Source organism: Parambassis ranga, chromosome 6 (assembly GCF_900634625.1).
Source record: "Parambassis ranga chromosome 6, fParRan2.1, whole genome shotgun sequence".
Classification (NCBI taxonomy): Eukaryota; Metazoa; Chordata; class Actinopteri; family Ambassidae; genus Parambassis; species Parambassis ranga.
In genome coordinates, this window is record NC_041027.1 from 12,012,291 (window position 1) to 12,030,507 (window position 18,217).

At 41.3% G+C, this 18,217-nt stretch overlaps 1 protein-coding gene across 4 annotated transcripts in view; it reads left to right on the plus strand.

The window, feature by feature from the left end:
* The window catches only part of cacna1g (calcium channel, voltage-dependent, T type, alpha 1G subunit), a 118,419-nt gene that overhangs the window by 40,035 nt on the left and 60,167 nt on the right, over positions 1 to 18,217 (plus strand). For all 4 annotated transcript variants that reach the window (XM_028407797.1, XM_028407796.1, XM_028407795.1 and 1 more), the window contains exons 8-12: positions 131 to 531; positions 9,959 to 10,110; positions 11,834 to 12,019; positions 14,477 to 14,591; positions 15,845 to 16,000. In XM_028407797.1, coding sequence (XP_028263598.1) covers positions 131 to 531; positions 9,959 to 10,110; positions 11,834 to 12,019; positions 14,477 to 14,591; positions 15,845 to 16,000 — 1,010 coding nt within the window. The remainder of the gene's footprint in view (positions 1 to 130; positions 532 to 9,958; positions 10,111 to 11,833; positions 12,020 to 14,476; positions 14,592 to 15,844; positions 16,001 to 18,217) is intronic.

Consider the following 18,217-nt stretch of genomic DNA (forward strand, 5'->3'; position numbering starts at 1 on the left):
TGAAAATGTTTTTGTTCACAGCAGCTTTCTTTTATTGGATTTGACAATTTGTCTAAACCACTGTATTGATGTAATTCATCACAAACTGCTGCAGTGCTCGTCTCACTTCCTCCATTTTGACCTTTCTCAGCCCTGCTCTCCTGCCAGCTGTCGGCCCGCGACCTCAGCACCACCAGCAGCGCCATGGACACAGCTGCCCTGACACTGGACCCCGAGAGCTGCCCCTACTGCGCCAAGGCCCTGGCCAACGAATCGGAGGGTGGCACTGAGGGCAACGAGACGCCTGGAGACTCAGATAGCGACGGGGTGTATGAGTTCACCCAGGACCTCCACCACAGGGACAGGAGAGATAGTCGACAGCCCAGAAAGAAGCACCGACGGCTGGGCAAAACCGCCGCCAAGGTTGTTCACTTCTGGAGGTTGGTGTGCGACACATTCAGGAAGATCGTGGACAGCAAGTACTTTGGCCGAGGGATTATGATTGCCATTCTGATCAACACTCTGAGCATGGGAATCGAGTTCCATGAGCAGGTTAGTGTATGATCTTACCACCAAGTGTGTGTGTGTGTGTAAGGAGCTGATGTACTTTAGAATGACACATAATGGGTACAGATGAGACAAGATCCTCTTCTGAATGTGTGTGTCATCCTGTGATTGTGCAAGCAACACTGCTCCCACAGGCCCAACTGGAATTCCTGATGTCTCTCTCCGATCTCTTGTTTACATGAGCGTAATTACAGCCATGTGAGAGAGAGAGATGAGCGAGAGAGTATGAGAGACAGAGCATTCAGAAAGAGTAACAGGGGTGATATAACAGATGGGGAAGGCCCAGCAACATCTGACAGAGATTTTTCACTTTGTAATCTTTTTTTTTTTCTTCTTTCTCTTTGACCCAATTCACACCTGATATTAACATGCTATCTGTATCATGGTGGCTTATCTGGATAAAGAAAAAGTCTGTTAATGTGAGGTGTAAATGCACACAGCATGCTGGGAAAACCACATCTGGAGAGGATCTGAACTCTTGACTGTTGTTAGAAGTCAGCCAGGTGTGAAAGCAATCTGTCTCCGTTTCTGAGGAAGAAATCTGTTGAAAGTAGTTTGGAAGGATGGAGGTAGTTTTAAGGATGAAGTATAATTAATGTTCAGTGCAACTTTGGATATACAGTTATAAAAGCCATGAATTAGAGATATTTAACCTTTTTTACAACCTCTAAAAACACTTTTCACTGCTCATTAGCTGTAGAAAGCCTGCAGATCTGTTTAAAAATGATAGAATTTCTAACATATGACTGCAGGTCACATGTGAATTTAATATGGCTTTCTAGTTGCTCTGACAAATGCAGAATTTTGTCTTTCTTTTTTTTTTTTAATCTTAAATAATCTTGCTAGTGTGAACAGTTTAAGCCTGATCCAAACCCTCTATAGCCCAGTGTTTTAAACAGAATTTCACATTTTAAATGCTCAGACCACAGAACAGCTTCTAAACCTTTATCCATCTTAAATTGCAGGGAAGGTTTTAATTTGCATTTGTGGATGCCGTGATGTTCACTGACATTGGTTTTTTAAAAGCAGCTCGGAACCCCAAGGAGCGATTTTCATCACAGTCTGTTTTTAATACTTAAAATTACCAACATTGACTGTTGGTTGTGGCTTCGTGTACAGTGATTTCCCAGGATTGGGTTTCCCTGCACTGTAGATGATAAATCTGTTTTACGTTGAGTAATTCTTGGTGAACGCCTCCTCATCCTTATTTCGTGTAGACTTCTAGTTCTAGGCAACCTGCTGCTTTTAATTTATATTTTACTTATTTTCATTTGTATTCCTGCTTCAGACATCCAAAACCGTCACAAATAGTTTATTAGGCAGCACTTGGTTTAGTTTAAAGAAAGGATTATCATACAAAAGATAGCCCATTGACTTTGTTGTCAATTTTTACAGAAGATAAAATTTGAGTTATATGTTTAAGCAAAATTATGTGCAATCTTCTCTAAGTTTTGGCCCAGAAATACTGCTTAGCCGTCACTGTACCAGGCAAATTATGTTCATAATTGATCGTTTAATTAATTAATTAATTCCATCTTGGGCCTTAATTCTCTGATGTTCTCCTGAGTGTTTTTCACCGAGAACATAAAACAGGCTGCCAAGTGCAGGTTTCAGCACTGAGGTACGCATTGTGTTTGAGGCGATTGTGTTGGGTTGCGTTTTTGGCATGTGTGATTTGGTGTAAAGTTATATAACTCAAAGAAAGCGAGCGGCACAAGCGTTGTGTTTGTTTGTGTGTGGAGGTGTGTAGTAGGAGATTGAAGCCGGGCCAGGTTTTACAGGGTTACTTTCGGTCCCTGACCCAGTGCCTATAAACATATCCAGATGCCAAATTTCCTCCCAGAAACACACACACACACACACTCACAGAGGAGGTTTTACAGCCTTCCAGTCTCCACCTATTTTTGGAGTTTTCTGCACCTCCCTCTTGCTCTCTTTTCTTGGTTGGGTATCATGGATCCCTCCAGTCTCCAGACAGGCTGAAAAACCTGAGACGCTCCATTGATTTTGAGTCCATCGACATCCAATAGACACTAAGCCCCTCTGTAACTCTGTCCACATGGAGAAGAGGCTGGATTTCATCTTCCAAACATCCTCCAGTCAAGTTTGCTCCACAGTGTGCAACCCGAGTGTGTGCGCTTTTTACTGTTTCAGTGCGAGAAGGTTGTTTGTAGTTTGGGTGTTCAGTGGGCTCAGATGGCACCAGCTGCAGGAGGTTGAAGAGCAACTTTATTTTAAGACTCAATTCTTGTGAGAACTAGATTCTAGCTTGGATGGCCCCAGGCTGACCGTAGACCCATTGTAGGAATTATGTCTGGCCCTAGAGGCAGTGGGGTCTGCTAATCTCTGCTCCCTCTCTTGCTTTAGAAAGTGTATTGGTGGATGGATTCTTGTGAGATTTGCACATCTTTTGCTGTAAATGTAAAGCTCAGTGTGGTGATTCTGCCCATCAACATCTTGGCACTTCCTCCATCTGTCAAACACCTAACTGTAACCCCCTTATTCAAAGTAGACAGATCATTAAGATAAAGTCAGAGTATTTGGGGGAAACTGTGCCTTTAAAGGTAGGGTAGGAGATTTTGAAAACTCAGTGAGAGTCAGCCAGATTTTGAAAGTAAACACACGCCCCTTTCTCTCGGAGCTCACCCCGAAGCCACGCCTCCCAATCACATGGACGCACATTACCTGAAGACGAGCTGCGGTCTGTGACTTCGGCCATCATGCACGTACCTCTCTGGTGCGCGCAGAGCAGGAAGAGAGTGACAACCAGCCAATACTCCGCGCAGGGTCCACCCGGAGGATTGGCTGATGTTTTTAGCGCTTTATAGCTTCCACAGATGATTCATATTCTTCGTTTTTATGCGAAACTGCCAAACTAATTGGTTTCTATTGGATTGTAAAGACAAGTTACACTAATTTAACAAAAAGTGCATCAGAATGAAATCTCCTACCCTACCTTTAAGAAACAACATAAAAGCTGCAGGCTTATCGATCAAGTTGACCTCTTTTTGCCAGCCCATCTCTCTCTCTCTCTCTCGCCCCCATAAATACATGACACACACACAGACACACAAGCAATATATCCAACCTTATGTATCATTCTGCTGCAAATCAGGTTGTAGAGACCTGACTGTGTCTTAAATAGAATTTATGAGCCACACGGATGAATAATTGATGGAGATACATGCAGACTGCAGCACACGTGCAAACATGAATCAGACTTGAAGCACAACCTATTAGTAAAGTTTAATCAATGTCTCTGCTGGAAATAATTACATGCAATGTGTTTATCAATTACAAATTATGGTGATGGTGATTATGGTGATTATGAACAGAATATGCTGTCAATTTACAGCTCTTGTTTGTTTGCATGTGTGTGGATTTTAATTAGGTTTTTCACAGGCAGAGTATGTGTCCAGAATAATGCTAAAGTTCTGCAAAGACTGCAGAGAACTCTTTTGCAGAGTAATTGTTGGGAGTTGAACACTGCACAGAAACCTGAATTTAAAGGAGATTAAATGAGTTAAGTTAAAGTGTGACTGAGGTGTGTAGGGCTATGCTAGTATATGTGAAGTTAACTTAACTGACACACACACATTTACATGTATTGTACTTCTGTGATGCATCCTCAGACGTGTTATTACTCTGCAGCCTGCCGCTGTGTTAATGACACATAACAGAGCCTCCTGTCTGCTTCCTATCTTTTTAACACACAGTAATGCATTCACACTAACACTTGGAAAGATGCACAGGGGCTACAGACCAGGCAGCGTTACAGGACATAAATGTGTGTGTGATGCAGTGATGGTGGGATATAATGGTGATTAAATAGAGCATTGTATAGAGATGAGGGGAAGTGTGAAGACTTAGAGGTGAAGGGACAGAAAGGGTGGAGGAGTAGAGGCCGCCGGTTAAGGAGATGGTGTCTGCTTTATCTCCCCGTGCAGTTTAAGAGTGTTACCATTTATGGGGGAGCTGATGAAATAGTTGTGTGTCTGCCAACTATGTGACACAGCCCATAGTCTATTTACTTGGGAAGGTCAACCCTTCTCTCACTTTACACATGAAACTTCCCGTGGCCAACAGAGATGGCCCGTCACTCTCCTCCCGGCACTCCTGTCCCTCCACAAAATATTTTGAGGGGAAAAAGTGAGGTGAAATGCACAGATCTTGTTTTGGAAATTGGTGTTGGTGTTTTAGTGGAAGCCTTTTAGGCCTGACATGAATATTGATTCAAAGTGGAGCTATTACATGAGCATAAAGTGATGTGAAGTCACTTTTGGGTCACTTGGACTGCATTTCCCAAAGGAGGTGTTTTGACTTTATTAACCTTGAAAGCTATTCCCCTGAAAAAAGAAAGCACACGAAGTGGGTTTAAGTGCTAAGAAATGGCGATGTCGTGTTGGTGTTTGTGTGTGTGTGTGCAGCATGTGTGCGTTTAATGTTGTTTTATCACTTTATGAGGATAGCCTCACTTTGAGAAAGGCATAGAGTACTTTAAGGTTAAGAGGTGGATGCTAAATGCAGAGCTACACTCACAGCAAGTGGACGCTAAAACACTGCAGTTTACAAGTGAAAGCATCAACCGCCATGACCCTGATTTGCAAAACAAATGCATGTAGCTTTGCTTGATATTGTAACTTTCATTTGATCTCACATGTGAATTTTGCTGTTGTTTTGTTGCTTCCAGGTGTCATTTTTTAAGATATTCCCCATTTTAGCTTAGCATTTGCTGATTAGCACTCACTTGTAGGAATATGCTAATGCAAATAATAATGACAATTTGTGTGGAATGGGTCCTGAGTTGTTTGGTGAAGGGGCATCAAGACTGGATGATCTGGTGGTATAACTGTCCACCTTAGGTGTTCCGTTAACCCTCTTGTCCCATCAGTGTGTTTCTTGTTGTCCTCTTGGTGGACAGATGAGTCTTTTTTTGTGTCTTGGCTCTCCAAGGGTCTATGTGCTATGAAGTGTGTGGAGATGCAGCAGCAGATTCATGGAGGAAAAGGCACACTTGAATCTTCCCAGTGCTGTTTTATGCTGCTAGACAGACAGTGGAAAGACGCTCTTTCCACGTTTTTTGCTTAAATCAGAGACAATATTTATTCAGCTTTTATCCTGCCCTGCTGGAGGAATGTAGAGCTGGCATCCAAAGACACTGGCCTCCATCCAAGACAGGCCTAAGAAAAGTGTTTTTCTAATTTGTACAATGGTAAGGCATAGAAAGCGAAACAACAGCTCCTGATCCTGGTTTATACAAGCAGGGCTTTTCCAGCCCCAAAGGCCGTGAAATCAAAAAGAGAGAATCAATGAAGTGATCAAATGATGGATTCAGTTATTTCCTGGTTCAGTGAGATGTCAAATAACATGCTGCTTGTATTTAGCAAGTTCTCATTTCTAGCTCCTGCACTGTTCACATCAGCCCTTTAAGCTCTGTTTTCATCTGTCGCTGCCTTGGCAGGGCATCTGTTTATGCAGAATATATTTGTATAATGTCATTAAATACTGTCAGAGAGTGAGGATGACAGGGTTTACAGGCACACAAATAAAATGCCTATGTGCACAAATGCATACAAAAAGAAAAGATGTAAAAATTTGAACAGGATATAAGCAGACAGACTGTTAGAGTCTAAAAAAAGTAAACAAAAGTACTGACAAATATTTTTAAAAAGTTTGTAAAATCAATGGGGATTGAATTTGGGATCAATTACAGAAATACTTTTAAATACACTGGACTGCTTTTTCACATTAGTTTATTAAAATATCTAGATAAAAAACAAGGGCACTAAAATTGAGCCTTGTGGAACTCCTGATCTATAAAGATTTATTAGTAAATCATACCAGGCTCGATTATGAGTGTATAATTCTCTGTTTCATGGCTAAACATTCCCTTGTAGCATGAACACACACACACACACCCACACAAACACACACTGGCAGACCTGGTGCTGCATCACTGACAGTCTGGAGCGCAACTTCCTATTTAGATTAGATCACATCAGATTAGGTGACATTACATTAGTAGCTAACCAGATTACACTATTCCTCATCTAACACACTTTACCTCCTAATGCTCCTGCAGCCTCATTACAGAGGAAACAGCCATTGAAGGAAGCAATTAGAAAAACAAGATCGTCTCTCTCACTTACACACTCATGCACATGGATGCATTAATCTCCCTCTAGGTAGTACCCACACCTTGCTGTCCATTAGTCAGTTAAGAAATGTCTTCTGTTTGATAAGCTAATGGTGACACTTATATGTGTTTGTCAGTGTGTTTTTTTTTCTCTCTTCTGTGTGAGAAAGATTTTTGTGGTCTCTTTCTCTGGCGGTAATCTTGCATGATGTCTGAGGAATGCCTAATATACACGCTGGAACAATAGCAGAGCAGAAACAGTGGGGGAAAAATAATGACCTGAATCTCAGTCTCAAGGCCAGATGTCTGCAGTCCAAGTCTCACCTCATAAAAAGTGTACTTCTTGTTCTGGCTTATCAACTGCATCTATTATACAGCTGTATGTTTTGGTCTGCATGCATGTTTATAAGTGTGAGTCTGGGCAAAGCGTTGCGTCATACAGTACATGTGCATACATGGTAATGACTGTGGGAGTGGAGCTCACTGTGTGGGTTTAGGTGTGTGGCCTGTGGATGTGTGAGTCCACATGGTTATTAATGTAACTTTGGTTCATTTGTACTGTCTGTACATGAATGTGTTAGTCTGGGCATAACTGTGTGTGAGGGCATTCATTCGAAAGAACACGCGAAAACATCTAAGTCTCCCTGCATGTGTTTACCCTTTGAACTTTACGTATTCGCACAGTGTGTGTGTGTGTGTGTGTGTGTGTGTGTGTGTGTGTGTGTGTGCCTACATAAAGGATTCACCGCTGCGGTGCTTGTCAGTGTACAAATGAATGGGCACAATAAAGCAGTGGGATCAAAGGAACAGGTTCATCTGTGTCTCTGAACCCGGAGACAGACACAGGAGACACAGACAATGACAAAGAGGTGAGATGAAACAGAGGAAAGCTTGTTTTTCAGGAAGAGGGGTTCTCTGACAGGAGCTGCACTGCAGTCATACTATTCTGTGTACATCTCTATAGCAGTTAGCACTGAAGATATGATGGTGTTTACATTGTAAATAAATAATACTCCTCTTTTATATCAGTCTTATTGAAAAGCAAGGCAACATGTCCATCAGCTGCCTCCTTACGCTAACCACTCATATACCTCTATTATTCTCCATATAATTAGTACTTAGGTTAGGGTACATTATGTTTCGGTAAGTTAAAACCTAATTAAACTTAAGCTTTAACTTAAGTCAAAAGTTTTAATTAGAAATTAGTTAAAATTACATTTTAAGTTAGACTTAATTAATCAAATATTTAAAATTTAATTACATTAAGGCAAACATTTTTTTGTAGGTATTCTTGATCAAGACGTCACATCTTTGAAAAATGAAAAAAAAATGTTGCTGCACTTGGTGCACAAAGTCAGTATTCCAGCAGGAGGGATACATATTTCCACGCTTTCCATCCTCTCTAAGGAGGACTGGTTCTGACGGAAACCAGGGAAGGACCACATTTACTCTGTGTTTTTGGTCTGATTTTGACCTGAATTCCAAGTCAGGCTGAATTTCTGCTTCATTGTGCAGTGTGGGTTGATTGTATGGGCACTGCTGGAAGCCAGTTAAAACTCTGTACAAAGGTACGAAGAGTTGTTGAAAAGCAGATGGCACCGGCACCCATCAAAGTGGGATGACTTATTACAAGCTGCTGAAATTCAGTTTTGAAGCTCCAGGATCAGAGCTATGGTGCAACATTAGACCCTGGTGCTCTCATCTTTGGGCCCAATTCTAAATTCATGTCTTGTGGGAAAACATGACTTAATACCATGCAATGATTTGTTAAAGTGTTTACTTGTTAAAACTCAGATAAGCTGTCAAGGCCTCTTATTGAAGTCGTCTGTGGATGGTGGCGGTTGCCTTTGACTGGTTTTCCTTCACTGCACATGCATCCACTGAGTGCACATGCACCGCGCCATCTCAACTTTAAGATTTAAAAAAGTTTGCATTTATGCTCATGCCGCATGGTATATAAATTATGTAAAAAAAAAAAAGGGGGGACAATCTGGTTGAGATTTGAAGTGTCCATCATCTTACTAAAAAGGATCAGAAACATGAAGATCAGGCTGTAATCATGTCTACTTCTGCTGTAAAGTTGTGCATTACCTCAAGTGGCCACTTAAAGAACTGCACCTTATGTTGTGCATGTTGCCACCTAGTGCCTAAACTATGCTAGGTATCTAATCTGGCTACATAAGGAGATTCTTGCACCTCTTCAAAACACTTTTCATTGATTTGACATGATCCAAGCCGCCATCTTTCCCATACAGTATGACCGAAATATAAGAGTATTTCATAACACCCCTCTGTTGCTCAAGAGTTCCAGACAAACCGGTGCCATAACGCAGCACAAGGAGCTATTCTTCATCCGGTGATGCTAATCTTTGCATTCCTTTCTTAGCGTATCCATGCTAGTGTGTGAGTAATGGCTGCTTAAACAGTCCTGGTGTGTAGTGATTAGTGGCAGCCCACCAGGACAGACCTAATGACACACACTGTGTTTATATTACATTGCATTACCTCCCGGTTCAGCCTGGGGATAATGTCACAGCCGGGACGACGACAACTCTATTTATACACACACAGTGGGATATTGAGACAGAAAAACACACACACACACACACACATTTATGATAGAGAACATGCAAACCCAAATCAGGCCTTCAACACCTTCAATCCTCTGTGTCATGTCAGTGTAATGTGTGTGTATGACACCGCCTTTGAGTTGTGTAAACTGTTTACTGCACAGAGATGAAAGACTTCATGAAGCCTGTCTGGGGTGTTACACAGTCCACAGACACACAGCAGCGTTCCCCCACCGGCTCTTTTCACTTCACCCATAATTATGGATACTCGCTATAGAAGTCTGATTTACATACCGTGTCGTATTCGGATGTGCCGCGCCTTTTATCTTTTGGCTCCTGTTCTTTCTCTTGTCTGTCTGCTTGTTCTCATCGCCTGTTTTTTTACACACACACACACGGTTGAACAGGTTGTTTGATCGAGATGTAAGCAGTCCAATTCTCTGATGAGCTTTGAGCAGATGTTGCATGTCAGCAGTGTGATCAGTGTATGCCCCGGTGCAGGATAGAGGTTTTAAGCGTTTATTGTATGCAAAAGAAATAAAGCCGTGACTGATTTGTCATTTTTAAACTGAACGTAGTCACAGGCGGATTGCCTTGACAGCGCAGGTGTTGTTGTTGTTGTTCTCCTGTCTGGTCTGATATCCTTGCTACAGATTATTTGCACATTATACTTTATAGTGTCTGATATTTACTTTGGTCTTTCCAGCCTGATGAGTTGACCAATGCCCTGGAGATCAGCAACATTGTGTTCACCAGTCTCTTCGCCCTGGAGATGCTGCTCAAGGTTTTGGTTTACGGGCCCTTCGGCTACATCAAGAACCCCTACAACATCTTTGATGGCATAATCGTGGTCATCAGGTGAGGATTCTGAAACGATGCATTCATCCCTGTCAGCCATGTTGTTTCTATATTTTAAATAACACTACTGAGATCATAAAAGTGAAGAAGATGGAAGGGTAAAATTCTTCTCGGGTTAGCCGTGGATTCCACCTGGCGACGTGCACATGGATGCCGTTTTTACCCTGCACAGTGCTTGATTGCTTCCTTTGGAGCTTTTGTCCTTGATGAGTCATTGTTGTGCTTTTGGAGAAGCTGAAAAATGCTTTCTAGGAAAAAAAGGTTCACTATCTTTCCAAGTATTCTAGATAATGTCTCCCACTATATATCTGAATAGTCCCACTGGCTTAGACAGATTAGTAATCAGGCCAGTGTAATCAGAGATGTTACACAAAAGAAACACAAACTATTTAACCACCCCTGCTGCAACAATGTCAATCTGCGCAGAGACTTCAGCGATTAAGTTGTTATTTTTTATTTGGCATTTAGAATATTTAATTACAAAAGGTAAAAATACATAATACTTGAAAACACAATGTTAGTATTTAAGCAAAACATAGGCATAGAGATCAAAATGTTTAAATGCAGTAAATTCAGTATTTTTTAATAAACTAGGTTTAAACAACAAATAAATAAGTACCATATTTTTTTTTTTTTACAAATAATAGTTTATTACACAATAATGTTTTTACTGATGAAAATAAGTAGTGGGAGTGTGGAGTAGCATTGAGCAGCAGGGTTTTCTGCATGCCTAATAATGCTGAGACATATGAATACACAGAAATATAACCTAAATACATCTTAATTGTGCATCTTTTCGTAGTAATAGTTTTTTTTTTCAGCACTCAAAACTCCACATTTGAAAACTTCTCAGAGAATATGAGAAAAAATATCCCACATATACAGAAAATACAAGCACACACCTCCCCACACACATATGCAGACAAACACACCAGTCTACTCACACTGATCATTCTGATCTCTCCTATATTCAATTCTCCCTCATTCATGGATGTTGGTAAGTCATAAATCAGGATTACATAACCACTTCCCCCCTCCATACATATTATTTAGAATGTGTATTATGTGGTTACTTCCATTCAGTATTGTTTTATGTCAGATTATATATGAAGATCTGACACAGTGTATTAGGAGATACTGAAAGAAGGCACAGTAGCTTACTGTTCCACAAACTGAGGCTGCAGTCTGTAGTTTGGTGCGTTTGAAAACAGTGATGACACACTGTCCAATAAATATTTTATCGTTACTATTCTCTAACCGTGGGAAGAACAAATGTGACCTGTCAGTCTGCTACACAGAAAAAAGGGAACACATGCTCAAATCAAATCAGTTTTAGAGACGAACCCCACAGAAACCAGAGCATTTTAGCATCTTTTAGCTCACTCTTGTAGTTTCTCTGTCAGAATTTACTGAACAGAGTCTGTTGAATACAGCAGTGCATTAAAATCCCTTAGGAGACCAAAACAGAGCTAAAAGACCGTAAACATTTGGCTTAACTTCAAATGAATAGTTAAATATAGCTGAAACATTCATTTGGTCACATGACGTCAGTGGTGGGTTGGTTGCTCATTGTGCCCCAGGTCACTACGAGAATAAATAAATCCTATTTTAATAACTAAATGACTAACAAATTATTCATAGAGCATAAAAAATGTTACAATGCTGCGAGTGGTTATTTTGCTTTATTGGGATATGAAGATGAGTCTTCTTCTTCTCCGGACAGTGTGTGGGAGATCGTGGGTCAGCAGGGCGGCGGCCTGTCTGTGCTGAGGACCTTCCGTCTGATGCGGGTGCTGAAGCTGGTCCGTTTCATGCCGGCCCTGCAGAGGCAGCTGGTGGTGCTGATGAAGACCATGGACAACGTGGCCACCTTCTGCATGCTGCTCATGCTTTTCATCTTCATCTTCAGGTAGGCTGAAGAAGAGCGAATCGCTCCTTCCATTGCCAAAAACAAGTGTATCAATCCTGTGTAAACAGTGGAGGAGGCTCTCCATTTCCTGTTGCTAATGGAGGAACAACATCCAAGTAACAAAACAGAAAGGAGCCTGTGACCATGGAGGAAAGTTTGTTGATGGAATTGACAGCACAAAGGTGTGGAAAGGAAGTAAATCGGTAGCAGAAATAAAGGTTAAAGCAACATCGCTGATCGTGAAATGAGAAAGTGAACACATACTCTAAGCTTATTGTCGTTTAACACATGGAGGAGTGTACAGACTGTCTGTCTGTTTATCCCAGCATTTTCTGCTTCCTTTCAGCACCTTGTTGGGCTCTGTGTGTATATTCAGATGCACATATGTGAGGACACACAGGCAACTCCGGTACACAAACACACACCAAGTTCCTAAGGCCTTGTATATGCATAGATAAACAGCCCTTGATTTGAGTGAAGAGTTGCCAAGTTGACACAGCGGAGGCCTGTTCATTGATCCCTCAGCACCAGTTGAGCGTCACTGTCTGTTTCTGAATAAAATGCAGGCTGCAGTGCAGACTCACTGCTGCTTCATGATAATAACAGCCTGGCCGTCCTATGCAGAATATCTTTCCTTGCTTCCTTTTATTGTGTTTACATGCCTTCTTCATGCCAAACTCTTATTTTGTAAACACATCTTTCATTCTTTTCTATTTATTCATCTTTCCTTTGCTTCATTTTGGGGAAAACACATGGTCTTTTAGGTTTTAGGTTTTATATACATGATGTACTTTTAATTTAGGCCATTGACTTCTCAGTCAACCATATCTAGTTGGGAGTTTTGTTTTAAAGTCATTATTACGAATATATATATGGTTAGCTAAAACACAGCTAAGCAGACTGATGCTATTCTTATGCTAAGGCAAGGAGCCATTTAGCTTAGCACGAACAATGGCTCTTACCAAAGATAGGTGTTCTTACTACTTATTTGTCTTCCCAGTGCTTTGTTGTTGCTAGGCAACCAGTCTCTTTTAGTCATCCCAAAAACTGTTTTCGCAGTCACTGCCCCCCAAACTATGGAACAATCTGCCCCTGCACATTAGGCAGGCTGACTCTCTTGCTGCTTTTAAATCCTCTCTGAAAACACACCTTTTCTCTTTGGCTTTTAACTCAGTCTGAGATGTTGACTTTTACTGTTTTATGTTTTTACTTTGTTTTTATTGTCTTTTTTTATCTTTATGTGTTTTATATGTTTTATATGTTTTTTTTTATTGGTGGACAGCACTTTGGCCAACATGGTTGATTTTAAAGTGCTCTATAAATAAAGCTGAGTTGAGTTGAGTTGAGTTGTGAGCCAGGCTACCACATAGCTCACTCTATGCTAAGCTATGCCAATCACCCCTCTCATCATACCTCACTATTTAACAACAAAATGTCTAATGCTGTTGAACTTGTCCTTTAAGTTCAGACTGCAAGTGACCCAAATCCGATTTTTTTGCACAAATGTGACCTGTATCTGATATTGTCACGACAGTCTAAACAGCTTCCGATTTTTTTTATATCCGACCCAGGCCGCTTTCACATGTGGTCCTAAATCAGATATGTATCCGATTTTTTGCAATGCGACCTCAGTCTGAACAGCTATGTGGCATATCCGACTTTTGCGTCAGTGAAAGGCGACAGACGTCATAATTCTGCGACACAGGAGCAGGCAGACCGTTGCCAGGAGGTAGAGCCCAACACCAACGCACTTGCTCACAGATGAGGGAGATGTCGACTCACTTGCCATGAAAGTGATACAGAAAGGTGCTCGCACACGTATTCGAAGGTTCTCGTCATTATCAAATTATAAATAAAGTCAGTGTCGCTAAAAGCAGTCACATCACTATCCCCCAACTCCGCACCCACACACATCTCTGTACAGACGTTGCAGCTGCTGCTCTCTTCCTTCTCTGCGTTCTTCTTAATATTATTTGGTTGTAATCACGTTGGCTATGATCGGACATTAACATAACAAAGCCACACAAGCACACATTGTGTGATGTGGAGTCCTCTTCTGCGCATGCGGGTCACTTCAGGGTCGCAGTCCGGAGTGGTAGCAGTCGCATATTATTTTGTAAACACCAAAAAATCCTAATTGAGCATTAAGACCTGCAGTCTAGAGGGCAGGGATGTTATCAGTGTCGCTCTCCATGGTGCTGAACGTAACCTGGTTCAAGTCTTCCATTTGAATTCTGCTTCATGACGTCTTATCTATGAAACCTAATAAACATCAGTGGACTTCTGAGTCAGTTCTGCTGCAGCTCTTCTCTCGCGAGCAGCACTCATAATCAGCATGGTAAAATGAAAACATGTCTTTTCAGCAAATAATTTCCGTTTATTTGTGCAGCGTCTAATGGGTTTGCCTGAAGTAAACATTTATCCCTGCTTTTCCTGTTTGTTTCCTCCCCTCCTCAGCATCCTGGGGATGCATCTGTTTGGTTGTAAGTTCGGGTCGGAGAGGGACGGAGACACGCTGCCAGACAGGAAGAACTTTGATTCTCTTCTCTGGGCCATAGTGACTGTCTTCCAGGTGAGCATGAACCCACTTTTTTCCTATTAAATATTCACGTCTGGCTGTGTTACGGTCAATTTAACTGTAGCTTTCTGCCTAACTTCACAGTAAGAATTTAGCAGTAGGATGACCTAAAGGTAACATCTAATCCGTCTGGAGGTTTGAGCTTCCTGCACCTGTTGGTTTACCCTCAAGCTGTGAGGCTATGATCTCTCTGCTTCATCAGTGATGACTGAACATGTCCCCATTCGGAGCCTGAAAAAGACCATTTCCTTCTGAATAAATAAAATATATCAAATCAAATTTTCCTCCTCACTACCCCACTTCCTTTCCTCCCAGGCTAGCCCTTCTACATGCATCTAATTTCCCTTTCCAAGGATCCTACATGGATTAAACAGGCTTGCCTCTCGTATTATGTCACATGAATCAACTAAAAGTCCCTCTGTGGGGGCCAGCATGTATCACTCCTTATATAGTAACCATTTATAATTTAGTGTAACACTGATCGAGAGCGATGTAAAGTGTCAGCATGTCTCTCTATGCTCTGAACATCGTACAGACGTGTCTGTTCTCATGGAGGACGTGGTTCAGTCTTTAAAGAGATGAAAGCCTTTACATTATAGTGTTGTGTCATTCTGAATGAAAAATGCTTCAACACAACAATGACCTCTGAAGTCATGAATGACGACTGTACATCAGTGTTGATAGCTGCAGTGCTGGTAGAGTTAACTGCATTCACGCTAAGGGAATGAACAGCCACACTTAACATGATCTCCTTATTCAAAATGGTGTTCATTAAAGCTTGAAGAAGTCTGATAGAAATTAGATATATATTGTCTTTCATTGAAATTTTTGTTATTGACACAGTTGTATATTAATGTTACCTCTGTACTACAGTGCAGAAGCTACCATTTTTGTGCTAAAGCAACTTTGTCCATCTTATAAACCCTATGCATTTGTTGAGAAATCTTCAGTTCTGACTGCACAAATATGAACAATCAAGTAAGCTAAGTGTGTGCTAATTTTAAATAACACAAACAGAACTATTACATGGAACATTTAGCATTAGCTTCACTCTATTAGCTCATGTTTTACCATTCTAGGGCATAAGTTTAGACCTTTAACAAGGCTTTCATTTTTAAATGAGTTAGCTTGAGACATTACCCAACCCATGGAGCTAACATTAGCTGAACTACTAAACAAATAAAGCTGTTTAGAGTTGATGAGCATTTACAGATAAACATGGTTTCCTGTCTTTACTCTGCCTTTAGATCCTGACCCAGGAGGACTGGAACAAGGTCTTATATAACGGCATGGCTTCCACCACTCCCGTCGCCGCCCTCTACTTCATCGCACTCATGACCTTTGGCAACTATGTCCTCTTCAACTTGCTGGTGGCCATCTTGGTTGAGGGATTTCAGGCGGAGGTATCGTGTTGCTATGCAAAATGGATAGCATACTTACAGATCTTATGGTTTTGAGTGATTTCCTGTATTTTGTCTGTTTAGGAAACTTTATTTCTCCATTTATTTAAAAAAATGATGAAATCTTGATGAAGTGTTTATTCTTCTCATAAGAATAATGGATGTTCACACCCACGCATACACATAATACATTCATACACTGTAGATGAACCTGTACCTTTCCTTGCACTCTCTGCAGCGGGTTATGTAAGGACACGAGGAGCTCACTGGCTGGAGCATTTCATTTTTCCTCTCCTCTTCATCTTCATCTTCCTCCTCTTCTTTTGCTGCCAGCCTCCTCTCCTCCCACTCTTTCCCACTATCTCAGCAGTCATCCTCATTATTGTTCTGCTTATTTGCCAACACTATAAAGTACATCATAAGAAAACTATGTCCGCCAGACTAGATGTGTATCAGCCCACAGCACCCCAAACCCCTGCTTCATCAGTCTAATGCTCAGATAAGTTCTTTTCATAACCCCTCAAATTTTTCCCCTTCTTTTTTAAACAATCTCAAACTAGTAAAATGTTATCTACTGCTGCACTATGCATGTAAAACGAGTACACATTGGATTAATGGCTGCTTTTGTTTAGAGAAAAATGAACAGTTTCAGGGTTGCACAAAGTAAAGTTGAAACTCAGTGAGAGACTGCTGGCTAGTGTGTTTTATTTGAGCGACTGAGAGAAAGAACCAGAGAGTGGGATGAGATAGAAAGGAGTAAATCACACAGGTATCCAGTCTTATCTCTTTTCTCAGAGGGCGTGACAGCACCTTTGCTTTGATCTCTGAAGCTCTTTGGTTGAGAGGACAGTAAATACGGCGATGGGTAGGAGAGAAAGGTTGACAGCCTCATAAAATATGGATTAATTGGAATGGGATTCTCCTGTGAATGCTATCACATGCAGGGACGGGTGCTTTGTTGGAATAAATGTGCTTCGCCAGACTAAATAAACAAATATTTGTTTGATCTCAGTGAAAATTTGAGGGAAAATATGCAGGGTTTTTTTTTGAAAACACATTCTGAAAATGTCGGTTTGATAACTCAAGTATCGCTTGACACCATTGTGCCCAGAGAAGCACAAAAACAGAAGTAAACAATCACAAATGATTCGTTTTTTTCTAGTTATTAACTAGCCATTCAGGGTTGTGGCCCCTTATGATGTCATAAAGGGATAAACCTGGCACAGGGACCCCTCTTTGTTGCACTTATGGCACAGCCTTCTTACAGAAGGGTGTTTGAGCAGCCCACATTTTATTTGCGTTTAAAGATACATACACTCGGACTGCTAGTTTGAAACATGGCACACATTTAAAGAATACAGTGACAAAGTGAGTTAGCATGTCGAAGTTTGTTTCTGTTGGCTTAGTTAGCCTTGTAACGTTAGCTGAAATGCTATCGTTGACAGAGACAGTTGAGTATGCAATGCCACTTTATGCATGTTTCAGATATGAGAGAAGAACTTCTGGAAATTTTCTCTGTATGTGGGTGATGCAAACCTGATTTGAGAGTCTGTTTAAAGCCCATGGAGTGTCAGGGCCCCGGCATTCGGCTCTGTTCTCCCTCTGTGCCCTCCTGTATGATCACAGAGCTGTCTGATTAATTCTCTCTCCCCCTTTTTTTCAACTTTACATCCTTTTCTGCAAACACTAAGTTTATTTTTAGTCGTCCAAACTTTCCCTGCGTCAGGGTTGCTAGGTAACGGGCACTTGAATGACGTGAGCTGAGCCAGGAGAGATGCACGGCTGTGGTGCCAAGGCACACACACACACAGCCATGATCAGGAGAGTGTATTGCTTCTAATGTCCCATATTGCTCTGGAAATGATCTTTCCTTTATCAGTCATCTTGCCTGCCTGCTTTTATTTTCCTTTTTCCTCTGCACCACCCCATCCCCTCATGCACTCTTTCTCTTGGTTCTCCCCCATTATCTACCTTTTCGTCTCACTGTGTCTCTGTGACAGTGTTGCCATGTGACAGAATCCAATATCTGCTGCAGAGAGTGCAACCGGACTGATTTGTCTCTTCATGGAGACCTTATAATAGACAAAAGCTGTTCTTCTTCTGCACCTCTAACTGTGACATCTCACACACGTGCACGTCGGAGGAATGCTTCCATGATGTGCACCTGAACGATGCATTGCCATTAAATGTTCTGTATATGTCAGAATGATTGTGCTTTCT